Source organism: Phyllobates terribilis, unplaced genomic scaffold (genome assembly GCF_046119375.1).
Source record: "Phyllobates terribilis strain yellow unplaced genomic scaffold, ASM4611937v1 Scaffold_1__5_contigs__length_1240528914, whole genome shotgun sequence".
NCBI lineage: Eukaryota > Metazoa > Chordata > Amphibia > Anura > Dendrobatidae > Phyllobates > Phyllobates terribilis.
Window position 1 is genome coordinate 176,116,503 of NW_027362761.1, and position 27,354 is coordinate 176,143,856.

General features: G+C 43.8%; 1 protein-coding gene across 2 annotated transcripts in view; it reads left to right on the forward strand.

The window, feature by feature from the left end:
• The window catches only part of SMC5 (structural maintenance of chromosomes 5), a 140,726-nt gene that overhangs the window by 63,092 nt on the left and 50,280 nt on the right, over window positions 1-27,354 (forward strand). For both annotated transcript variants that reach the window (XM_073670264.1, XM_073670274.1), the window contains exons 13-17: window positions 666-798; window positions 6,752-6,925; window positions 16,757-16,926; window positions 19,067-19,190; window positions 21,827-21,949. In XM_073670264.1, the coding sequence (XP_073526365.1) occupies window positions 666-798; window positions 6,752-6,925; window positions 16,757-16,926; window positions 19,067-19,190; window positions 21,827-21,949 (724 nt within the window). The remainder of the gene's footprint in view (window positions 1-665; window positions 799-6,751; window positions 6,926-16,756; window positions 16,927-19,066; window positions 19,191-21,826; window positions 21,950-27,354) is intronic.

The following is a 27,354-nucleotide window of genomic DNA, read 5'->3' on the forward strand; positions in this document are numbered from 1 at the left end:
CGCTGGAAACCGGAAGCACCTGATGCGGTCTCACCGCATGGCCTCTGGCGCATTCTGCTTTCCACCCTGGAACACACGCCAGAAACCGGAAGCACGTGGTGCGGCGCCTTCTGACGTCACCGGAAGTGTGTCCTCGCGCCCAGGCACCAGCGTTCCGGCCGGTGATGGGAGCCGAGAGCCCCAGCTGGAAGGGAAGCGACTCCAGGAGCACCTGATCTACTGGATGTCTGTCTGAGGAACGCCCCTTCGGGGGGTGTCAGCCTCGGACCACTTGACAGGGAGTAGGATAGGATGGACCCCCCCCCCCCATACCCCTGAGCGCACAAGTTAATCCACGATGAAGCTGTAACGCTCCTGCATGTCTTCTCTTGTGTCTGTCCTTACAGGGACAAGAAAAACACTGGTGGGTGTGGGTGGGAGGTGTCTCTTAACCTCTCGTGTGTTTCCTATCCCTATAAGGATAGAAGGACAGCCTCCATGGTGCTGTTAGGAGGGACGTCCTGGAAAGATGAATTAGCTGGATAGAAAGGAAAAATGAGCAAGTGTAAGTACACAGTGCAATTATGATATGATGACTGGAATATATTAAGAGGATAAAAACTTTGTTGAGAGTGCTTCTTTAACCTTTGGGCAAAAATAATTGTTTTTAATTTGTTTTTTTGCAGGCGATTTGGCTTTTTCTCTTACTTAAGAGAATTATTTGATGCTCCATATCCAGTAATGAATTACTTGGTATCCCAATATATGGTTCATAACGTACCTGTGGGAACAGAAAAGACGAGACATATGATTGAAAGAGTGAGTAAACTGGCATCAGGGTTTTACTAAAGGTCCCAACGATTATTTCAACTTCTGAAAATGTATGCTGGAAGAAAATGTTTTTAGTGATAAAAACTCCATAGGATATTCTATAAATTACTTGGGGGCTTCACCAAATGGTAGGCTCTGTGGAGAAGTGACTGAGAGCAAGCCTGCTCATTTGGGGTTGTAAGCTCAGCTTAATCATTTACACAAAACTTTCTAGAAATCGGACCATGGTTTTTTAGGTGAATAGGTGTTACGCTCACGCTGGACTGGCGTGAGTGTGGTTAGTGGTCCCACTGGGCCACGAACCGAGGAGTGCCTGGAGGGGCATGACTTGGGGCCTCGCCAGATCTGACCACGAACACACGGTGGCTTAATCGACTCCGTGGTCCGAGGAGGGACATGGGAGGTGGCCTAAGTGCTACTCCAGGTCAGACCCCGGTCACAGCTGTGGACCCACACCGGGGAATGCAGGAACGGGCCGGTTAGGCTGGTATGCAGACAGGCGGGTACTGGCAGGCACGGCTGGTATGCAGACAGGCGGGTACTGGCAGGCACGGCTGGTATGCAGACAGGCGGGTACTGGCAGGCACGGCTGGTATGCAGACAGGCGGGTACTGGCAGGCACGGCTGGTATGCAGACATGCGAGTACTGGCAGGCACGGCTGGTATGCAGACAGGCGGGTACTGGCAGGCACGAAAGGAGGCTGGTTAGGGACCAGTACAGACTGGGATACAGGAACAGAGCCGCAGGTTGGATAGGGACCAGTACAGACTGGGATACAGGAACAGAACCGCAGGTGCGGTGGACAAGTGGAGCAGAGCGGAACCGCAGGCGCGGAGGACGAGAGGCGCAGAGCGGAACCGCAGGTGCAGGCAGACAGGACAGGGCTCTGTTCACATGGAACAGACTGGGAAACACAGGAAGATAGCTAGAACACAGGAGGTAGATACGGAGGCAAGGAAACGGGACAAGCAGAACCAGATACACACAAGGTACTTGCAATGAAGTAGCGAGTGGACACAAAACTCACAAACAGAAGTACAGAGACAACGAGTTGGAGTTAGGTGCAGGTTCAGACACTGCAGGAAAAGGGAAGGATCAGACATAGAGACAAGCAGGTAATGGGCTAGGACACAGTACAGACAGGAACTGAACCTGGAATAAGATACAGGAATGAGCCTGGGAACTCAGCCCCCAGGGTGGCGGAAACAGATTAGAAGTCACAGATACAGGTAACGGGCCTGGGTACTCAGCCCCCAGGGTGGCGGAAAAAGCGTTGCTCAGGCACCTCCTACTGGGTGGAGGGGGTTTAGGTATCCAGTGACTTGCCACAATAGGCTGGGGACGCATTAGGACTGCGCACACTGTAACTTTAAGAATCAGGAAGTAACAGCGCCACCGCCCTAAGCAATCAGACCAGAGACATGCACACAGCAGGAAATGGAGCAAAGTGTGCAGCCTGGACTGATAGGTAAGTTAGTGGTCTTGCATGGTGGGAGATGGTAAGCCATGCCAGCACGCCGCCAGAGATGTTACAATAGAAGTCCCACCGCCGATTCTGTTCCAGCGGTGTCTGCACTGGCTCTTCCAGGGCTCCCATGACATTATGTCCCTGTGGCCAGTCAGGATCGCGTGAACCAACAATGGCACGAAAGCCAGTGGTGACCCCGCTGGAACGACACCAGTGGTGAGTATAGGTGTTCTTGCTTTACTAGGGGGAAACATAGAGATTGAGACAGGGTTGTCCAAGTAGTAGATAACTCCTTTAATAGAGAAGTGGTGCACTACATTGAACTCTGGGTATTACAGAGCTGAGCACCTCTGGATATGCCATGAATGTAAAAGATGGAAGAATCCCTTACAAGTTTTGATCTTTGGTCTACTAAGAATTTAGAAATTCTTCCATATTTTGGCTAGCAAGACTTCTTTGGGTAGGAAAGTGGAAGGAACAAATGGTAATCAGAAAAAAAATTGGGAATTTATCTGTGATGGATATTTCTCAGTCACATATTTCTTTTTGCAATAAGCCATTACAGGTCCTCATGGTTTGTGGGGCTGATATCAAAACTTTTTCTTCTCTATGAAGAAGCTGGTAAGGTGATTTGCTTTCTGCTATAAAGGAACCTGTGTAAGGGCAGCATATTATAGGGAAAGGTTTGTTATATTTCAGGGGTCGGGAACCTATGGCTGCGAGCCAGATGTGGCTCTTTTGAAGGCTGCATCTGGCTCGCTCTACCTGCCACTGACAGCTTAAAATGGCGCCATCGCTTCTGATCCGCACCACAGGAAGCTGTCACCCGGGATATAAGGCGCCCGCTCTCCTGACAGCTAGAGCGGCGCTTGAGCGAGCGGAGCTCAGTTGCGGCTACGCTGGGGTGAGTCATCATTAAGCGCAGACCGGAGGCGAGCTCACCGGCAGGTATAAGGAGTTCCCGCGCTGTCAGCCATCGTTCTCCTCACTCCAGCGTAGCAGCAACTGAGCTCCGCTCGCTCAAGCGCCGCTCTAGTTGTCAGGTGAGTGGGCGCTTTATAGGGGTGACTGCTTCCTGTGGTGCGGATCAGAAGCGGCGGCGCCATTTTAAACTCCACTGGCAAGAATCAGCAGCCGCATCTGTCAGAGAGGAGAGTGCCTGAATACAGGTAACGCTCTTACTTCATACAACCAGTGAATTAGGGTGATGCCAGTTACCTATATACACAGTACTGTGGGGGTACAGTTTGCCCTTTTTTGCTTAAGCGCAAAGACGCCATCTCTGTTCCCCACATTGAATCAGCCAGGGATACCTCCAGCATATGGAAGTAAACTTCCCTCCTTTTAATCAAGTAGTCAGCTGGCTAATTGCAGAAACCCTTTTATTGAAGAAGATGGCTAAAAGAAAAAAAGATGAGTATCGTACTTTACAGCAGGAATGGACAGAAGAATTCGCCTTTGTGGAGAGAGCAGGTTCTGCAGTGTGTCTAATATGCAATGATAAAATTTCATCGATGAAACGGTCAAATATAAAGCGGCACTTCGACACACGCCATACTACATTTGCATCGAAATATCCTGTGGGGAACAGCAGGAAGAAAGCATGTCAAGAGCTACTGTGCAGAGTGCAAGCTAGTCAGCAGCAACTCCGTGTTTGGACCCAACAAGGTGACTGGAATTCGGCTAGCTTTGCTGGTGCTTTAGCAATTGTGAGAAACGGAAAGCCATTCACAGATGGAGAGTATGCCAATACATTCATGCTTGATGTTGCCAATGAACTTTTTGACGACTTTTCAGATAAAGACAAGATAATCAAATGAATAAAAGACATGCCTCTGTCGGCAAGAACTGTTCAATATCGTACCATCATGATGGCAAATCAAATTGAGGCAACACAAGTGAAGGACATAAATGCAGCACCATTCTTTTCTCTTGCTTTGGATGAGTCAACAGACGTAAGCCATTTATCCCAGTTCAGCATGATTGCCAGGTATGCTGCCGGTGACACACTACGTGAGGAAAGTCTTGCTGTTTTGCCTATGAAAGGGACAACAAGAGGGGAGGATTTATTCAAGTCTTTCACTGAGCTCGCTAAAGAAAAAAATCTACCAATGGATAAACTTATTTCGGTGTGTGCTCCGTACATGGTGGGGAAAAACAGAGGATTCGTAGCGTTTCTTCGTGAACATGAAAAGAGACCTATCCTAAGTTTTCACTGCATCCTACCTCAGGAGGCGCTTTGTGCTCAGATGTGTGGCGAGCAGGTTAGTGAAGTGATGTCGCTGGTCATTCAGGTGGTCAACTTTATTGTTGCCCGAGCTTTAAGTGATCGCCAGTTTAAAACATTGCTGGATAAAGTTGGGAATAATTATCCTGGTCTGCTTCTGCACAGCAATGTGCGTTGGTTGTCAAGAGGGAAGGTGCTCAGCCGTTTTGCGGCTTGTCTGAGCGAAATCTGGACTTTTCTTGAAATGAAAAATGTCGAGCATCCTGAGTTAGCGAACACTGAGTGGCTCCTGAAGTTCTACTATCTCTCGTGGACGTGACTGAACATCTGAACCAGCTCAATGTGAAAATGCAAGGAGTTGGAAACAGTCTTATTCCTTCAGCAAGCAGTGTTTGCATTTGAAAACAAGCTAGAACTCTTCATCGCCGACATTGAATCAGGTCGTTTACTACACTTTGAATAACTGGGAGAGTTTAAAGATTCATGCACAGCAAGTGACCCTGCTCAACATCTTGATCTTCAGCAGCTAGCGGGCTTCACATCTAGTCTCCTGCAGTCATTTAAAGCGTGCTTTGGAGAATTTCGTGAGCGCACTCATCTTTTTAAGTTCATCACCCATCCACACGAGTGTGCAGTGGACAGCGCTGACTTCAGTTACATCCCCGGTGTCTCCGTCAGAGATTTTGAGCTACAAGCTGCTGACCTGAAGGCCTCGGACATGTGGGTGAATAAGTTCAAGTCACTGAATGAAGATTTGGAAAGACTTGCACAACAGCAATTAGAGTTGGCGAGCAAGCACAAGTGGCGAGAAATGAAACTTCAACCCGCGGACCAGCTGATAGTCAAAACTTGGAACGCACTTCCCATCACATACCACACACTGCAGCGTGTGAGTATAGCTGTATTGACAATGTTTGGCTCTACGTATGCATGTGAGCAGTCTTTCTCACATATAAAGAACATTAAGACCAACCTACGATCACGTTTAACGGATGGAAGTCTCAACGCCTGCATGAAGCTCAGCCTCACCATGTATCAACCAGACTACAAAGCCATCAGCAAAACCATGCAGCACCAGAAGTCACATTAAGGCTGTGTGCCTACGATGCGTTTTTTAAGCGTTTCTGCAGCGGCATTTCCGCTGCAGAAACGCTTAAACGCTTGGTAGAAGGCCTGCCATGTTCCCCAATGATAATCCGCATATGCTGTGCACATGCTGCGGAAATTTCCGCTGCGGATTATCATTGCGGAAAAAAACACAGCACTACCAATTATTTTGCGGAAGCGCTGCGTTTTCGCCGCCATTGACTTGCATTGTAACGCATGGATTACGCATCACTTCATCTGTACATGTGGAATCCATGCGTTTCAATGTGCGGATGGTACCCGGGTCTGGAGGAGAGGAGACACTCCTCCGGACCTGGTTACCATAGAACCTGTAAAAAAAAGAATAAAATAAATATACTTACCTTCTGATGGCCCCCGGTGCGCTTTTCTTCGCTTGCCGGCAGGTCGCGATGGACTGAAGGACCTGTGCTGACGTCATTTAGCCATGTGATGGCAGGTCCTTCAGTGTACCGCGAGCTGCCTGCAAGCCAGGACGGATCGAATAAAGACTCCGGGGGCCATCGGAAGGTAGGTATATATTTATTTTTTTATTTTTCACCATTCTTTACGGTCACACTATGTAAATCCATGCCGTTTGCATGGATTTATATAGTGTGACCAAGTTGTCAAGCACTTTCCAAGTGATGCTAAAATCGCTTGGAAAGCGCTTGTCAACCCACGGAAATGCATGTGAAGAACGCTTCACATCCGCATGTCCCTGGCAGGAAAAACACATGTACAATCTGCATGCGTTTTTTCTGCCAGGGAGATGCAGAAACGCTCAGAAAAAAATCCGGAGCATTTCTGCATCGTGGGCACATAGCCTAATGGTAAGAAGTACTTTATTCATCATTGGTTAGCAACAGCATAATAACTTTATTAAAAAGAATTCAGTGACTTATTGTACTTTAAAAGCGTTGGTCTTAAATAAAATGCACACATTTACTTGTATTTAGTTTTAAAAATATTGTATGGCTCTCACGGAATTACATTTTAAAATATGTAGCATTCATGGCTCTCTCAGCCAAAAAGGTTCCTGACCCCTGTTCTATAGGATGTATTGGCAAAAACATGCCAATTAACTAATAGGATCAATGAAACATACAGCGGTCAATAATTAGTCTATAATTTCTTTTAGGTAATACAAGAAACAGGGCTGAGACAAATGTACACTGCTGAAGAAAGATACTCAGTTAAAATATCTGCATATAGTAGTAGTGTTATCTCTAGCAACGTTTCCTTGAAGCCAGCTCAATTTCTAACAGTCACAGTGGATCCAGAGGAGAGAAGACAAGCAGTTGAGCAATACAAGGTAAAAAAAAGAAATATAATAAAGATTTTCAGTTTTTTAGAAAGTCAATATGTAAGAAATACTGTTACCTATAACAATACTGAATGATAAGGATACTGCCCAACAATATTTAATAAATATTATTGACGATGCCAAACTACAAGAATACTGCATAATATCAGTAGTATCCCTAAATAGTCTTAAGACACAGTCAGCAAAGCGAGAACACCAGCAAAAGTGTATAAAAAATGGTTTTATACCTAAAATCAAATGAACAGTATAAAATTGATAAAACATAGTACAAATTTACAATATTACAACAAAGACATTTAATGACTTCAGCTTACAATCCATTCAGTAATTGTCATAGTTACCAGAAAGAACACATTCATATCTCCAGTCAGTGTCTCATTGGCCTCTTTTTCATATGGCCTTGTCTTGATAAGGCCTTTTTCTTGGTCCCTCTTCATTGCCTCCTGGACCCTCTTCCCCAGGGATGCCTTCCTGAATGCTGACCCTTTAGTTAACCATGCTTGAGGATATTTTTTTTTACCCCTTTTGGGACTCCTGGTAAGCATTCCAGCATTCCTTTTCTAATTTGGAGACTCTATGATCAAAGATCTGTTCTGATTAGTGTTGAACAAACGTGTTCGGATAACATGTTATCCAAGCATGCTCAGTCTTCTCCGAGTATCTTCGGCGTGCTCGTCTAATATGTTTGACTCCCTGCAGCTGCAATTTTCTGGCGGTAGACAGATGTAACACATGCGATGAGTGCCTAGCAAGCAGGCAATGAGATATCATCTCCTATGTTTTTACTACAATAGGCAAATTCTTGCGCTCGCCAGACCCTTTGTTCTATAAGATGCCACAAACATTGATATACAGTAGTCATGGCCGAAAGTGAAGTATTTCTCCAATAACCCCCCCCCCCCCATGACAACACCAAAGGAGGATGTCACCCCACTCTAATAGGGACAGGAAACACAAAGAGGTCAAATAGCCCCTCCCTCATCCTCCCTCCAGTGTTTTTTCCTGTCCCTATTGGGATGAAGAGGTCATCCAGGGTGCTTTGTGCCGGCGGCAGACACCTAACCATACCTTTAAGCCGGGCAGCTGGGATCGAGTGGTCTTCTCCTCCTCCCTGTAAGCTGCTCCTGTCTCCTCCGGGACTCGGGACCCCCTCCCCACTGAGTCCGCACCTGCTGGTAAGGTCCGGTGGGTGCCATGCTGGAGGCCTCCTCGAGCTCTCCAACCCAGCTCCTCCCCCCTCTCAGGTGGCATCCGGAGCGGCTTAGACTGTCTCCATATCGGAGGAGACGCGCGCTGGATCCCGGAAGTGACGCGGACCCCTGAATTAAGTCACATCTGGTCTGCGTTCCACCCTGGAATGCAAGAGTCTAGGAACGGCCGGAAAGTGACGTGGGACGCCGGAACAGGGTCCCTGAATTTACTGCCGGTCCGTATACGGCGCACACACATTAAGGCCACAAAAAAAAAAAAAAAAGTGGAGGAAACTGCAGGTGATCGCACTTCACACTTGGATCAAGGGGGGGGAGTTTCCCCACCCCCTTCCCCAGGGAAAGGAGGGAGAGCGCCGAGACCAGTCGCCTACATGAGTCCTGGACAGAAGACATCTTAAGGTAGGACCTAATCCTTCTTGTATGCTATACACTGGATGGTCGAGAATCTATCTTCTCCATGTCTGCGGAACCCAGTGCGATTCCAGTCCCATTAAGTTACTGGCACTGGGGGTCCTTTTCCTAGGTGCAGGTTAAAATTGATACGATTAATTACCCTTCTCCCTCTTTTTTTAGGGGGACAAGGATCCTGCACCAGGAAATAAGTCTAGCTGGAAGTGTGCTATATGTGCAAAGAAACTATCTTCTTCAAACAAAAAATATCTATGCCAAAAATGTACGGAGAAAATTATTAGGGAAGAGCAGCCGTCTCTCATAGACGAAATCAAGGGGCTAGTCCGTTAAGAGGTTCAATCCTCATTGGCCTCCTTCTCCCGATCCATTTCTGATTCCCTTCCAAAGGCTAAGAAGAAGACTATTTCCCTGGAAGAAAGAAGAGACTCGAACTCTCAGGACGAGATATCCCTTCCAGAAGACCTCATAGAGCAGGGGTCCTCAAACTTTTTAAACAGGGGGCCAGTTCACGGTCCCTCAGACCATTGGAGGGCCGGAATATAGTTTTTTAAAAAAACTATGAACAAATTCCTATGCACACTGCACATATCTTATTTTGAAGTAAAAAAAACAATACAGGAACAAATACAATATTTAAAATGAAGAACAAGTAAAGTTAAATCAACCAGTATTTCAATAGGTAGGTAACTGTACCCAATAGGCAGCATAGGTCCCCAATAGGCAGGTAAATGTAGCCAATAAGCCGCATAGGTCCCCAATAGGCAGGTAAATATCCCCAATAGGCAGCATAGGTCTCCAATAGGCAGCATAGGTCCTCAATGGGCAGGTAAATGTTCCCAATAGGCAGCATAGGTCTCCAATAGGCAGCATAGGTCCTCAATGGGCAGGTAAATGTTCCCAATAGGCAGGCTGTTAGCCCCCTTATGCCATATGCAGGCTGTCCCCCCCCCCCCCCCTTATAATGCCCCATGCAGGCTGTTCCCCCCCCCCCCCCCCCTTATAATGCCCCATGCTGGATGTCACCCCCCATATAATGCCCCATGCAGGATGTCGCTCCCCCATATAATGCCCCATGCAGCATGTCACCCCCCCCCATATAATGCCCCATGCAGCATGTCGCTCCCCCATATAATGCCCCATGCAGCATGTCGCCCCCCCATATAATGCCCCATGCAGCATGTCACCCCCCCATATAATGCCCCATGCAGCATGTCACCCCCCCATATAATGCCCCATGCAGCATGTCACCCCCCATATAATGCCCCATGCAGCATGTCACCCCCCCATATAATGCCCCATGCAGCATGTCACCCCCCCATATAATGCCCCATGCAGCATGTCACCCCCCCATATAATGCCCCATGCAGCATGTCACCCCCCCATATAATGCCCCATGCAGCATGTCACCCCCCCATATAATGCAGCACGTCACCCCCCCCATATAATGCCCCATGCAGCATGTCACCCCCCCATATAATGACCTATGCCTCCATACATAAAAAAAAAAAAAAAAAAATCCAATACTCACCTCACTTCTCACTTGCTGCCGCTGCTCTACTCTGGTCCGGACTCCAGCGTCGCGGCTGCATTGTCCCGCTCTGCGCTGCCTGTGACGGTACTCGGGAGGGCGCGGTGACGTCTTTACCTGTGACGTACTCGGGAGGGCGCGGTGACGTCTTTACACCGCGCCCTCTGACCTGAGACGTCACAGGAAGCGCAGAGCAGGAAGACAGCGGATCTGCGGAGGCACGGGGAGAGGTAAGTATTCGCCTAGCGGGGCCCTGAGCAAGCGGGGGGAAGGGCGGGCAATGGCACCGCTCTCCTCTCCTCCGCCCATAGCCCGGCGGGCCGGATAAAAGTCCTCCGCGAGCCACATGTGGCCCGCGGACCGTAGTTTGAGGACCCCTGTCATAGAGAAAGGTGAACTTAGCCCAGCAGTGGAAGGTCTAGAAAATAAGAAATATTATTTCTCAGCGGAATTTATGGAAAACCTCCTCACAGCAGTAAGAAGAATGATGGAAGTGGAAGAAGAGAGGCCCACTAGAACGGTCCAAGAATGTTTGGTGGTCTCCATTCAAAGAAAAAGATGGTGTTTCCAATACATAAAAAGATTCAGGACTTAATCCTGGACGAATGGGAAAATCCGGAAAGACGGCTGAATATACCAACAGAATAAAGAGATAGGTTTCCGGTAGATGAAGAAACCTCAAAATATGGGACCGAGATACCGAAGGTCGATATTCAAGTGGCAAGAGTCGCAAAAAAGACAACATTGCCATTCGAGGATTCTTCACAACTGAAGGATCCTCTGGACCACAAAATGGACAGCCGTCTCAAAAAATCCTGGGAAACATCAGCAGCCCTTCTGAAGACAAACGTAGTCTCCACGTGTATTGCACGATCCATGTCAAGATGGCTCAACCAACTTGAAGAGCATCTGGCTATGGGCACACCCAGAGAAGAGATACAAGCTTCCCTACCTTTACTGCAGAAAGCCACTGACTTTCTTGCAGATGCTTCAGCGGAATCTGTGAGTAACCGCCAGGGCAGCAGTCCTATCAAACTCCATAAGGTGAGCACTATGGCTGAAGTTGTGGAACGGTGATGTGGCCTCCAAAATAAAACTCTGTTCTATTCCCTTCCGGGGAGAATATATGTTTGGCCAGGCCCTTGACGACCTTCTGGAGAAGGCAGCTGATAAAAAGAAATCCTTGCCAGAACCCAGACACTACAAGAAGACTCCCTTTCGCCCCCCTCGTGAGCAGAATCCTCAGTACAAGGGGAAAGGAAAGTCCGGTCGATGGAGCTACCCCAAAGGGGGGAAAGATAGAAATATTTTTTTCTCGAAAGGACAGCGACAACAGAAGCGGTGACGCCAGAGCAGTAGGGGGACGAATCCTGTAATACCTTCCCCAATGGCGAAAGATTTGCTCCAGTCAGTGGGTCTTGAAAGGAATTCAAGAAGGGGGTGAAGATCAAATTCTCCTCAAATCCGCCAAGGAAAGTAAGAATAACTCGTCTAACTTCCCTGAGATTAGAAACCGCCCTGATGTCCGGCCTAAGAAACCTGCTATCTTTGGGAGCTATTTCACACGGCACTTACAGAATAATAATAAATCTGAAACCCTTAAACCAATTCATCATCTACTGAAAATTCAAGATGGAGTCCATCTAATCAGCAGCTCCCTTGATAGGACAAGAATATGTGATGGCAACCATCGACTTACAGGACGCATGCTACCACGTCCCTATACATCTAACATACCGGAAATTTCTAAGATTTGCAGTGGTTCAAGGGGATCAGACGCTACATTTCCAATTCAACGTATTGCCGTTCGGAATATCCTCAGCACCACGAATTTTTACCAAAATTATGTCAGAGGTAGTGGCTTCCATCAGGAAGGAGAAAATCTGCATCATTCCCTACCTCGACGACTTCCTACTAGTAGGTCCCTCAGTAGTATCACTCCAGGAAGATCTGCAAGGGACGATCCAAATCCTGACCACCCTAGGGTGGTTGATAAATCATCAAAAGTCAGACCTGGTTCCTGCAACAACAAAAAAAAAAAACGTTTCTGGGTGTTCTATTAGACTCCGCCAGACAAACCTCCTTCTTACCAAAGGACAAGCAGATACTTTTGAGGCTCAAGATAACGAATCTGAAGACCCGAAACAAGGTATCCCTAAGATTTGCCGTGTCAGTCCTCGGTTCACACCAGGGTGTTGCAAACCTATATTCTCGCACAGTGGGACAGATCCCCAGACTCCCTAAATAGGAAGATCATGATCCCTCATTATGTGAAGACATCCCTGTCATGGTGGCTCAGCCCAAGAAACCTAAGAACAGGGGTTCCATGGACTCAGTTCCCTCTGATAACAGTTACGGTAGACTCCAGCAAGACTGGATGGGGAGCAGTCGTCGCCCAGACCCCTTCCAAGGTGTCTGGACAGAAGAGACCAGAAGACAATCCTCCAAATTCCGCAAATTAAAGGCAGTGGAGGAGGCACTCAAAATATCGGCTCCAATCATTGCGGGCAGACACGTAAAGGTCTATTCAGACAACATGACTACCGTAGCTCACCTTTCCCATCAAGGGAGTACAAGGTACGAGAATCTGAAAAGTATCTCAGCAAGAATTTTCTTCTGGGCAGAAAGACATCTTCATTCCTTATCAGGTCTGCACATAAAAGGCTCAAACAACATCCAGGCTGATTTTCTGAGCAGAAGGAATATCCATCTGGGGGAATGGGAACTGAACTCAGGCATTTTCCACATGATGATCAGACGATGGGGTCGTCCGGAGGTGGACCTTTTTTGCAAGACGCCAAAATACCAAGGCAGAAAAATACTTCTCCCTAGATCCAGACGACGTATGCTTGGGGGTAGATGCATTTGCTCACCCGTGGCTTTTCCATCTAGCTTATGCCTTTCCCCCAATTCCATTGCTACCCCAAGACCTTACAGAAAGTAAGGACCAAGGAGGTCAAGATAATCTTGATGGCTCCACTTTGGCCAAAAAGGAGCTGGTTCTGTGCACTAAACAGTCTAAGCATAGAAGGACCCCTCATTCTGTCAGCAATCAAAAACCTTCTCCATCAGGGTCCAATACTCCACCCAGATCCAGAGAACTTCCATCTAGCGGCCTGGCTTCTGAGTTCACAATCCTGAAAGCCAAAGGACTCTCAGACCTAGTAATTCATACAATACAGAGAAGTAGGAAACAAATAACAAACTCCTTATACAGCAAAATATGGAAGACCTTCCTAACATGGTATACACCAAATACGCCAGATCTTCGGCATCCTGACATGACCCAGATCTTGGATTTCCTGCAAGAGGGGCTGGAAAAAGGCCTTAAACTCAGCACCCTCAAAGTACAAATCGCTGCGCTAAATGTCTATTTTGACCAAAGCCTGGCTGAACATCGATGGGTGAAAAGGTTCATGACAGCAGCTACTCGTCTGCGTCCCAGATTAATCAGCCACGTTCCCTCCTGGGATCTCAATATTGTCCTTAAAGGTCTGACACTACCACCTTTTGAACCTTTGGCCTCAATAGAGCTGGATAAGTTAGCTTGGAAGACAACTTTAGTAGCGATTACCACGGCCAGGAGAGTGGGAGGAATCCAGGCTTTCTCAGTAAATGACCCGTATTTGAGAATTCTGGATGATAAAATTATTGTGCAACTGGACCCATCTTTCTTACCAAAAGTGGTCTGAGACTTTCATAGATCACAGGAAATAATCCTGCCCTCCTTCTGTCAGAACCCGAGAAATAAAAGAGAAGAATTCCATTCTTTGGACGTAAGGCGGGTCGTTCTTCACTACCTCCAAAAAACAGAGGCCTGGAGGAAGGATCAGAACCTCTTTATTCAGCGATCTGGTCAAAACAAAGGAAAGAAAGTCTCGACGAGTACCATTGCTAGTTGGATCAAGAAAGCAATTGTAAAATCATACCAGATCCAAAATCTCTCACCGCCAGAGAAGCTGAAAGCACACTCTACTAAAGCCATGTCCATCTCCTGGGCAGAGAAAGCTAACGCTTCCCTCGAGCAGATTTGTAGAGCAGCTACCTGGTCCTCGGTCCATACCTTCACCAAGCATTACAAACTTAAATTAATGTCCATTAAAGACTTGGCCTTTGGGCTTAAAGTGCTTCAGGCCATTATCCCTCCCTAAACATGAGTCTTTGGTACTCCTCCTTTGGTGCTGTCGTGGGGGGTTATTGTAGAAAATAGAATTAGATTTACCTGTAATTCGGTTTCTAATAACCCTCCACGACAGCACGGGTAATTCCCTCCCTGGCTTGGTTAGCCAAAAAATCATTTAATTTGAATAAGAATAAATATAATTTGAAGCATCCATACTTTGTGTGGTCCTTTTATAAAAACACTGGAGGGAGGATGAGGGAGGGGCTTTTTGACCTCTTTGTGTTTCCTGTCCCTATTGGGGTGGGGTGACATCCTCCTTTGGTTCTGTCGTGGAGGGTTATTAGAAACCGAATTACCTGTAGGTCTAATTCTATTTTCTCCCAGAAAATTATTGCTGTTACACTTGTTTTGTTATACACATGTCTATTTCATTTGTGTGAATTGGAACAACAGGAAAAAAAAACAGAAAAGGCAAATTTAAAAATAATTTCACACAAGACCCTAAAAAATTGTTGGCGCCTTTCCAAAATTGTGGGTAAACAACTTTGTTTGAAGCGTGTGATGCTCGTTCCAACTCACCTGTGGCAAGTAACAGATGTGGGCAATATGAATATCACTCCTGAAACCACACCTTTATGCATCAAGAAGTGAGTGGCGCTACCAACGTTGTCGTCCATCTTACTCTTTCCAGGATTTGTGCATAGTCAGTAGGTATTGTGCATGTCGTATTAACACCTCCCATGCCACGGACAATTGCTGACATTTAAGTGGATCCATCAATGACATGAATGCAAGGTGCCTACTGACCACCATCTTGGTAGTTCTTTGAGCCTTGGCGTCATAGGATAATATTTTATCATATACTGCAAGACATCAAACAGTTGCAAAGTCCTACAGTGGGGCGCAAAAAATGTAAAAAAAAAAAAAAAAAAAAAAACCTTTAAGAAATATTAAAACCTAATCGTTCAGAAAAATTGATTAAAAAGTGGTATGCACCACAAAATGGAACCCATAAAAGCATTGGTTCACACTGGGGAAACTAAGCCATTTAAAAGCTCCCTAGAGAGAAAGTTATAGATTTCAAAATGTGGTGAAGCAAACCAGACTATTTTTTCACAAAGTTCAGGTTTTTTTAAAACCGGTAAAATACATAAAACTCCCCGTAATCTTGCTGACCCGGAGGATGAATTTACCAGGCCATTTTACTGCTCAGCAACCACTGTAAAAACAATAGTGAAATTGGGGTGTGTTTTTCCCCATTTCTTTCTTTCTTCACCCTACTTCTAACTTTTTTTTTTTTTTTCTCAATGACATAACTGTGATTCTTAGAGAAACGGACAAAAGTGCAAAAATGAAAAATTAGCCTGGTCGTCGTTCGAGTAGGACTCTTGCTTTATCCTTGTTAAGCAGTTGACTGATGCTCATAAGTAGCACCTCCTGATGAAGTGAGAGATACTGGATTAACTCTTTAAAGAAAGCTTTCCTATGAGCAGCTTAAAGGCATTTTCTGACATAATTCAATTAAATAGCTCTATATTGTTCCCCCAATTTTTGGGGGATGGCTTACCCCTATTCTTGATATCTCGAACCCAGGCAAGTTTATTTACATACAAACCTTCCAGAAGCTCTGCCTCAAATCCTCTTTAGCTAGCCCCTCCCAGCAATGTCACTTGCCGATCATTTAGGCCTAGTTACCATGCATCCTTCAGGTCCGGTCATTTTTTTTCTTTTACCATTCTAACTACAGATACATTTTTGGATCGGACAGGTTCCTCACCGTAACTGCAAGTAAACTGTTTTTGGAGCTGACAGGTTCCAATTTAAGATGTGCAGGTCGAGGGTTTTGTAGGTTTTTTTTTGTTGTATAAGAAAAGCTGTGAATTACAAGTGTTAATATTGGATGTAGCCTTTTTACGCATGATAAAATGGCAGAAAAAAAATGTTATTTAGCAGGTTAATTATCTTTTATTTTTGCAATTTTCAGAAAAAAAATCAATAAACGCTAACACCAAGAATATATGTACTTATTGTTGGCATTTACATTGGGAGTGAGTGGGTTTACCATTGCCTTATTATTTCTTCTTGTAATCTTGAAGGTTCTGTTGGAGGTGTAGGCATACATATAGCAGTGGGATAATTATCTGGCTTTTGGTTCTCTGTCTCCTGTCTATGGTAACAAGCCGGCAGTACTTGCCTCCTCCTTTTAGTTTTATTCTGTTTCATCATCAAAAATTTAGCAGAAATAAATGAGTATATATTCAGTGACCGTATATTAATTCCGGTTACAGTGCAGAAATGTTTTGGTGTATATAGAATGCTAGCAGAAGGAAAGTTAAAAATGTGCACCTTGTTTTCACGGCATAAAAACTACTAAGTAAAACATAAGCATGCTAGCGGGTGTTACCTATATGTGTGAGGTTTGACAATTGCAGTGGGAGCTCGTCAGGATTTTCAGTTTTTACATTTTGAATCCAGTATTGTATTCTGTCAGCACCTAAAAATGTCTTGACTTGAGATGAGGAAAACTTTCTCTGTTTCTATTTCAGGAGATTGAAGGAAAGTGTTCATCATTAGAAGCTCTTATTAGTGAGCTAGTCAACAAACAGAAGATGCTTGACAAAAAAGACAATGATTTAAGGTTAAGGAAGAAAGAAATACTGGATATGAAGACCAAAAAGAGACAACTGGAACAGAGGATTTCTACAAAATATGATAGGTTAGCTAACTAATAACGTGCAAACCTATCACTTGCCACCACTACCTTTTTGCATCTTTTCTTAGACCTTATCTTTCCCTGACCCTTTTTTTATCCCTTTTCTCCTTTTATTCCTTTTAAAAGCATGGCTTCACTGTACATTCTCAATGTGTGGTCCATGAGCCATTGATTTTTGCATTTCTGGTGGGTGGGCATCCAGTTAATTTACGGTACAATAATGTAATATTGTACAGATATGTGGCAGTACTTTTTTGGGGTACTTTTAAAATACACTCACAATTTTATACATATACAAGTAAAATTTCCTAGAGCTAAAGAAGCAATGGCTATTTGAGCATTAAAGGGAAACAGCTAGTTGGATCAATCCTCCTAAGACTTTTATATGGGCATGTAGGTCATAGGAAGCTGAATAAAATGATACCTTGATATCTGCAATCTGATATCTTTTTCCAGAGAAATCCATGTTTTTCTTGTATGTAAATGAGCTGTTCAGGACTATGGGCCGGACACTGATCTGCATGAGAATCTGCCTCCAGAACTTAATATAAATGAAAACCAGAGTTATCCGTGTGAGACATGTAACAAACACTGAACAGTAGAACTGAACTTTGTCTCGTAACAAACATGTTAGCAGCTGCAGCTCTCACAGCTCTGCTGTATTGCAACAATATTGCACTACCGGCTGCCTGTGCGATAGAAGCTGAGCGGAGCCTGCAGATGTGTCCGGTATAATCACACACAGCTCTGCAGAGAGAGGAACCTGCAGATGTGTCAGGTATAATCACACACAGCTCTGCAGAGAGAGGAACCTGCAGATGTGTCAGGTATAATCACACACAGCTCTGCAGTGAGAGGAACCAGCAGATGTCAGTTATAATCACACACAGCTCTGCAGTGAGAGGAACCAGCAGATGTGTCAGGTATAATCACACACAGCTCTGCAGAGAGAGGAACCTGCAGATGTGTCAGGTATAATCACACACAGCTCTGCAGTGAGAGGAACCTGCAGATGTGTCAGGTATAATCACACACAGCTCTGCAGTGAGATCAGGAGAGCAGAGAACGACCATTACACTGGCAACACCTTATTTCATCTAAACAAATTTCGGGAAGCAGATTCTCATGTAGATCAGTGTCCAGCCCATAGTCTTTAACAGCTCATTTACACATAAGAAAAATGTAGATTTTTCTGTAATAAGACATTGGATCACCGATATCAAGGCATCATTAGATTCGGCTTTCTATGACCAATATAGACTGCTTAGGAGGTTGATCCTACTGACAGATTCCCTTTAAGCCGTAGGTCCCTAATGTGTAAGAACCCATTGAGTAGGCTAGTTTGTATATAGGTAGAGCCGCATCCACATGTTCTACCGAATCTGCATGTGTAAACAAAAATCAGCATGCATTAGTTTTTCATATGTCTGGTCAGACTCGCCTATTCAAATTTGTGGGTGTACAGAAAGAAAAAGATCCTTTTTTTAGCATTTTTTTAAAATTTTTATTATAAACGGACACTTTGCTATTCTTCTTTAACATAGGAAACTGTATTTAGCGTTGTAAATTATTAACTACTGCTGTAAAAAACTCATTTCACACAAGTGAGAAACAAAATCATCCAAGTTTACATTAAAGTTGAATGTGCAAAGAAAAAAAGTCTGTAAAAAAAAAAAAAAAAAAAATTAAAACCCAATTGCAATTATTATTTTTAGCCCATTCTAATTAAAAAAAAATGTCCCCACATGTGGCCAACTCCTGTAAGTTTTCTCTGTCTATTCTGCCACAATGGTTATTCCATAGTAAGGGAGATACAAGTCTACCTATAATAAGAGTTATTTTATAGGTGGAATGAGAGGTGTGGAGTGGCCCTGTATAAATGCAGTTTCCCTTTCGGAAGGGAGGGGAGTTATCATCTTTTCTGTTTTTGTATGTGATTTATTCGGGTAGATGTTCCCCGTGGTTGTAATTATTTGAAAAATGTTTAATAAAAAGAATCTGAATAAAAAAAAGAATGCGGTTTCCCACCTCGCATAGTGAGACACGGTGGATTTGGTAACCCATTCCTTAGAACTTTTGCAGCTCTTCGCCTCACGACTGTGTTATCCACATGCTAACACTATTAACGCTCTGTTTTTTCCAGCTTAAAGCAGTTAGAGCAAGAAGATATTAACTTGGAAGATGCTGAACAACAAGCAAATGGCAAGATGAAAGAAATCAATGTCCAGAAAAAGGAAATTGTTTTAGAACTCACACAGCTGATAAAGGTCAGGATCACGTGTTGCAGTTTTATTGGTCTTTTGTGCTCATTGGGGGGATCAAAGCTGGTTCAAAGAGAAAGTGGAAGGTTGACCATGGCAATCAGTCAGGTCCTGTTTTCATTCTCCAAGTTGTCTGAACGTACCATACTATAACAAAGGGGTTTCCTTTTTAGCTTTAACCCCTCGTGGACATGGATTGTTTTGGCCTTCATTACGCATCATATTTATCTGATTTTTACTTCCTTATGTTCTTGGAGACACAATGTCTATTCAGATTTTTTTTAATAATGCTTCAAAATAGCTGCAACATGTATTTCAATGCTACCACTTGTGCATGGAAAAAGCATATACGGATTCATAGAAGCCTTTCCTTGGGGGGGGGGGGGTAGTTAAAACCATCGGTAATCATGTGCAACCTATGATGCCTCAACCAATATTGATTGCATCATCAGAAGGGTTCAAAATACTGTTAGTACTTTTGTTCAATTCCATCTGTTGCCACAGGGCGGCGCCTTTAGATCACAAAACATGAGGGCTTGGTATTTTGTTGTCTGCATTATGTGGACATAATTAGTTGTATGAATGTCTTACCAATGAGCAACGACCCCACAATTATAACATATTATATATATGTATACTTAATTCATAAATATATGTGTGTATGTATGTGTATATACAGTACAGACCAAAAGTTTGGACACACCTTCTCATTTAAAGATTTTTCTGTATTTTCATGACTATGAAAATTGTACATTCACACTGAAGGCATCAAAACTATGAATTAACACATGTGGAATTATATACTTAACAAAAAAGTGTGAAACAACTGAAAATATGTCTTATATTCTAGGTTCTTCAAAGTAGCCACCTTTTGCTTTGATGACTGCTTTGCACACTCTTGGCATTCTCTTGATGAGCTTCAAGAGGTAGTCACCGGAAATGGTTTTCACTTCACAGGTGTGCGCTGTCAGGTTTAATAAGTGGGATTTCTTGCCTTATAAATGGGGTTGGGACCATCAGTTGTGTTGTGTAGAAGTCAGGTGGATACACAGCTGATAGTCCTACTGAATAGACTGTTAGCTGCTTTTTTCTTGCCATAATACAAATTCTAAGTAAAGAAAAAACGAGTGGCCATCATTACTTTAAGAAATGAAGGTCAGTCAGTGCGAAAAATTGGGAAAACTTTGAAAGTGTCCCCAAGTGCAGTTGCAAAAACCATCAAGCGCTACAAAGAAACTGGCTCACATGAGGACTGCCCCAGGAAAGGAAGACCAAGAGTCACCTCTGCTTCTGAGGATAAGTTTATCCGAGTCACCAGCCTCAGAAATCCCAGGTTAACAGCAGCTCAGATTAGAGACCAGGTCAATGCCACACAGAGTTCTAGCAGCAGACACATCTCAACAACTGTTAAGAGGAGACTTTGTGCAGCAGGCCTTCATGGTAAAATATCTGCTAGGAAACTACTGCTAAGGGCAGGAAACAAGCAGAAGAGACTTGTTTGGGCTAAAGAACACAAGGAATGGACATTAGACCAGTGGAAATCTGTGCTTTGGTCTGATGAGTCCGAATTTGAGATCTTTGGTTCCAACCACCGTGTCTTTGTGCAACACAGAAAAGGTGAACGGATGGACTCTACATGCCTGGTTCCCACCGTGAAGCATGGAGGAGGAGGTGTGATGGTGTGGGGGTGCTTTGCTGGTGACACTGTTGTGGATTTATTCAAAATTGAAGGCATACTGAACCAGCATGGCTACCACAGCATCTTGCAGCGGCATGCTATTCCATCCGGTTTGCGTTTAGTTGGACCATCCATTTATTTTTCAACAGGACAATGACCCCAAACAAACCTCCAGGCTGTGTAAGGGCTATTTGACCAAGAAGGAGAGTGATGGGGTGCTACACCAGATGACCTGGTCTCCACAGTCACCAGACCTGAACCCAATCGAGATGGTTTGGGGTGAGCTGGACCGCAGAGTGAAGGCAAAAGGGCCAACAAGTGCTAAGCATCTCTGGGAACTCCTTCAAGATTGTTGGAAGACCATTTCCGGTGACTACCTCTTGAAGCTCATCAAGAGAATGCCAAGAGTGTGCAAAGCAGCCATCAAAGCAAAAGGTGGCTACTTTGAAGAACCTAGAATATAAGACATATTTTCAGTTGTTTCACACTTTTTTGTTAAGTATATAATTCCACATGTGTTAATTCATAGTTTTGATGCCTTCACTGTGAATGTACAATTTTCATAGTCATGAAAATACAGAAAAATATTTAAATGAGAAGGTGTGTCCAAACTTTTGGTGTATATATATGTGTGTGTGTGTATATATATATATTTTAATATGTCAGTGGTCTAACATCAAGGTAAGCAAAATAAGAATAAGTCTTTGTACTTCTGAGGGACAAAAGCCATACGCCATAGAAGTTTATTTCTAAAGAAATGTCCTTATTTCAGTGTTTTCATAAATGCAGGTATAACAGCCACACACTACCTTAGCCAACACATGCTGCATCAAAGTGCTTAATTTTATCACAAGACTATGCAGTCTCCATATAGGAGCAAAGCTTCTTCCTCGTCATGATAGAATTGGCTTCCAGACCTGCCTACGTCACTGTGTTTTCGGTTTCCCATTTTTTTAAATTCCAGAACTGCATGCTGCTAAATAAAGAAAAAGTCGAATTCGCCTTGGAAAATACAACAATTCTATGGAAGAAAAACAAAGTTGAATACGAGTACAAAGAGTCTACAGCCAGACTGAAAGAGCTGGAGGTAACCAGATTTACGTGCATAATATTACATCAATTTATGGGTAGATGAGAATGTTCTTTCTACTTCAGATGCTCCTGGAAGCTTTTTTTTTTTTTTTTTTTTTTTTTTTTTTTTTTTTTTAAAGGTTTTCAACTGTTTCATTTTTTTCATCTATCTTTGTAAAGCATGAATGCTTCCTGTTCTGTTCTGTTCCAGGTATGCAATTCCATGTGAAAAAACACTTCTTTGCACTTTGTGTGTACCTAGCTACTTTTAGTACGGAAATTATCCTTTGTTAGTAAAAAAAAAAATCATTTTTTCGAAAAGATTCCTTTTTTCCTTTGTGTCATTAGGTGGACACAGGTACCTGGATATAGGCTGCTAACACTAAAAGGCTGACATGGCACAGTGGCTTTTCCTACCCAACTAATACCCCTCCTGCAGAAACTGAGCTAAATCCATTTCAGCTATCCATGGAGGCAGAAATTATACCGATGAAATCTGTCATATTTATTCAGTAATTTTTCTGATACTTGTCATTGAGGGACATAGAAGACCATGGGTATAGCTTCCCTAGGACTTGGAGGCAGACATTAGGTGTAAGGCAGTTTTAGCGCCTAGTACCGGCTATGTACCCCTCCTGCTGGCTTTTATTTTTGCATGGCTTCTCTGCTTTTATTATTTTAGATTCTTATTTTTCTTTTAATGGGGTTGTCTGGGCAAAATAAAACTTAGCCCATGGGACTGGATGTGTAAAAAAAATAAATAAATAAAATAAACTGTCCTATGCACCCACCTGCATCCATCACAGGCCTCTTTGTGTCATCAAAAAACATTCGATTTATGTGCTACTCAAGTCACCTGACCTCTGCAGGCAATCACAGGCTGCAGCAAGTACTGTGGCTGGTGGAATGGTGACATCACTGCTTCCTGTCTCTGTGCAGACCACGGAGCGTCCTGTGGGGTATGATCATGGCTGTGGAGTCTGAGTCGGTGCTCATTTTGGTGGATTCGGAGTCGGTATAAAATGGACCGACTCCTAAAATATATAATAAATTGGGTACAATAGTTCAATGCAGTTTGTGGGGAATATTTTTTCATAGGAATTTGGGAAAGTTATGAAATGTCCTATAAATGGCTGTTCTATTCCTGATCTAAGGCTACATTCACACACAGCGTTTTTGCTGCGTTTTTTGAGGATACGTTTTTCAGCTGCAAAAGCAGATCAGCTTTTAAAAAACCGCATCGCCTGAAAGTTTTTTGAGCTCATAGATAATGTTTTCAATAGCAAAAGCAGATTAGAAAGACTTCGAACAAACTGACATGCTCATTCTTTGTGAGGATCTGTTTTTGAGCACAAAAACGGATCCTCACAAAACGATGTCTGAATGTCATATCTTGAAACCCATTGACTTTGCTGGGATGCCCAGAGACACTGCATTTTACTGCAAAAAACGGATCCGCAAAAACGCTGTGTGTAAATCATGGCCGTAGCCAGCAAGGGGCAGGGGGAGACAGCTGCCCCCCCTAGAAGCAGGGGCACGCACCTATCAAAACTCACTTGTGTGCTGCAGTGCTCCCGTCCTGCACTGGTTCCAGACTGCAGGGGGCAATCTCCCCTCCTCTTTCCTGTCTTCTGCCGTCTTCACCAGAGAGAGGAGGGGGAGGGGTGCCTGCCCTGCACAGGATCCGATTCCTGGGCCCCGAGCTGGAGAAAGTGAAAGTACTACTGCTCATCTCTGTCACAGGAAGGTAACTAATGCTAATATCGTAGGTGATTATTATGTGCTCTCTGTACAATGTGTGTGAACTATATGTGCAATGTACTATTTGCTGTCTGTAGCTGTCATCTGTCTATCACACTCTATCCCTCCATCTGTCTAATGTTCACATTGTACTACAATAAACTTTTCACTTAAATATAAGCAATATATGTGGGAGTCTGAGTCTGTGTAAGGGAAATTGAGAAGTCGGAGTCGCAGGTTTGGCTTACCGACTCCACAGCCCTGATATGACTATGATTATTTTTAAGACTATGTGCACACATTCAGGATTTCAATGCAGAAAATTCCTTAAGGTTTCTGCATCTCTTTGGCAGGAAAAACTTGCGTTTTTTGATACTTTTTTGTACATCAATGAATGTTTTTTGGAGCTAAATAAAAATATTTGAAAAAAGAAACGTGGGACATTGCTTTAACTCTTGGATTACAGTCAGACCTGGAGTGAGTATATTGGTTAATTTAAATTATTAAAGAATGTGTCTGTTGTATTTCAAATAAAATGTTTTATTCTGTGTGTGTTTATTTAACTCTTTACTTTACTTAGAGTTAGTAGTGAAAGGGTCTGTTTGACACATTTTCATCACTAAACAAAAGGGTTCGGTGTCTGCTAATTCCATAAACCCAATTTCATTAGCATTCTCATTCATGTCATTTCTGAGGCAGCTGAGAGCTGCTATTTTAGTCTAGGAAGGTGCCGTTAGGCAAACATGTTCCCTGGCTATTAATAACAGCTCACAGTTGTTTGTTTAGCTGTTACGTCCCCATGATAAGCAGCCAGGAGCGCTTTGGACGCAGCGTATTTAAGCTGCTCCCAAAACAGTGTTCCAATGCCGCACTTCTGTTGTTATTACATGCGGATCCACCGCATATAATGACATTTCAGTCGGTCAAAATCTGCAGCGGAGACTAGTTTCTCCAATACAGAAATTGATATGCTGTGGGTGAGTTTGGGTACGTGCCCACGATCAGGAGCCGCTGTGGAAGCGGCCGTCTGATTATGGGAGGAGTTGTCTTCTTCCCTGGCCCGGGTACCGTTTTTTGTGCTGTTTTTAACTTATTGACTTGAATTGAGTCGGTCAAATACGCAGCTTATGCTGCAGATTTAAACACAATGACAATCCTGACAGGAAAATTTGTGATCATGTGCACAGCACTTCATAGCTGGCAGATGAATTACCTAGCGTTTTTGGTGTATTTCCGCTCTGAAAAAAACGCCTCAAACGTATCAAAAACGTACAGTGTACATATAGCCCAGGGGATGAGACAATTAGGCTAAGTTTTGTTTTTCTCGAACAACCCTTTTAAGGCGGGAAACTGAGAAGATGTGATCTCTTTGCTTATCCACAAATGGAAAGTGCTGAATCATCACACTGATACTCTCTCTTCCAAGAAGGTGAAGTGGATCAAAGTAGTCTAATTCCTCTGCTTCCTGCCACACTTCTTCCCTGCCCCCTTTTCATTTTTTCCCCAGCACATGCTCCCACCCCTAAGACAGTCGCTGAGGGGGGAGACACGGCTGATAAAGGAGAGCCAAAGCAAAGAGGTTGAGGTGAGTAAATTGGACTAGTTAAGCCATTTAACTGGTTTCATATAGTGCTCCACCATGCCTACATTGACCCATTTGGGCTATCTTCCCAGGGTCTTTTTGTGGTGTTTTCTTACATTCAGCACCAAAGAGGGTGTAATCCAACTGGCTACAAACATTAGGCCACAACTGCGCAAGACAGATCGCTGATAGCAGTGGCCAATCCTGCGTTACCATTACCATGCTGTTCTCTCTGCTCCCATATGCCTTGCAACTTTAGGGGACTACCCTATTTAATGCCTCTCCACTTCTTCTCCCATCTTATGAGCTGCCTCCTGTAAACGATGGCTGGGGAAGAAAGAGGTCTGACCTCATTTGATGAGTATCATATCTTGCTTGTGCAATAGGGTAAGTTCATTCCTGTCATTCTTGTCCCGCCTAGCACCTTTTCCTTCGGCTAGCAGCGTTAGCTAAGCCCTAATGTCTATAATCTCAGCAATGGTCTTGGCTCTGCTATTCTCTACATATGGGAAAGTATTATCAGAACCCACAGACTATACTCCTGTGCAGAAACCGGCTGTGCCTATCTATTTACCTGTTCCAAGTACAACAGAAAGGTCAAGTTCGGTCAGCCTGATCATCTAGACACTAGTAGTCCTTAAGAAGGTCCCATGAGCTTCGTGGAGCATTTCACACCATTTCCCCAAAGGAGAAAAAAGAGGGTCAATCACTCTAAGGATCCCCTTGTAACTGGGTATTCTTCCAAGTTAGATACGTAGTGATGTGGTAGACCCCATGTGCCCTCCACCCTGTAGAATTGGGCGATTTGGTGCACCAGTTTGTTCCTGTGAGGATTTTTTTTGACGCAGTGTGGTCCCTCACTTGCTCTTGTGCAACTTCATTGGCCATCTAGAGTACATTATATCTTTAAAATGCTAATCTCCAGACCAGACTAAAAATACATTAAAATAAACTCATGTGCATTCCTTGTTTTAATTCTATCTTGTTTTATTTATATCCATCTTGCCACTAGCCTGGACAAGATTAAGGCTGTGGTAAAAGATGTCATCTTCCAATTTGACTCCTGGTTATCTGGACATTTTGGTTCTTCTGTGTTTCTGACTTTTTTGTATCCCAACTGGTTACCTCTAATAAGTGACCTTGGGGATCCCTGTAGACCTTGCGCCGTTGTCTGTCCAAGTCTCCCCAGGAGGTTAGTGTACCTGTAACTTTCTAGAAAGATTTTTCCTCAAAGCCTGTATTACCAAGTATCTGGCTTGGCTGTACCAGCTCAAAATCCTCAAGCATTTACAGCAGATGCGGAGGTCCCCTCTCAGTCCCTTACCTGGCATTCTTAAGAATAGCAAAGGGAATGTGATAACAGATGCTGGAAACCTGGCTCAAAATGAATACCTTGAAGATTGCGCAGAGATACACAGAAGACAATGAGAATGACTGACTGTCACTGGAGTTTATCACAAAAAGGAACATAACCGTACATGTTTTGGGGTGCGAGGGCCTGTTTATCAAGTTGCACAGACAGGAGTAGTCATAACATATATACATGTTTGGCTATTTAAAAAATGCCACCAAAAATGCAGAATTGAAGTCCTGCCCAATACTCTCGAACCTCATGTTAGGCTGCTGCATGTGAGCTCCATGGCTGCCAGTACATACTGTTTTGCTGTGTTTTTATTTTGTTTTTTATGGCACACATCTTTAATTTTGTTATTACAGTGTTACATTTTTTAGCAGGTTTATCCATATTTATAACTACACCAATAAAATATCTAAAAAAAAACTATTGGCATAAAAATGGTAAAAAAATGCTTACTTGTTCTGAGAAAAAAAACAAAATTCCTAGTAAAATTACAGGTAAAGATCATAGCTGTGAAACCAACTCATGTAATAAAACTATGCCTAGTACTAAAGGCCAAAAAATTCCCTGCAGTTAAAGGGAACTTGTCAGAAACTTCTATGCCCCCAGGCACATTAATATGACACTATAGCCCTTTTATAATGCAAGCAAGTTGATCCCTTTATGACCCCTAAGCAGTCAGAAATGACATTTTGGTAATTGTCTATATGTGTGTCTGGAAGTGCATTGGGGCGTGGTGATG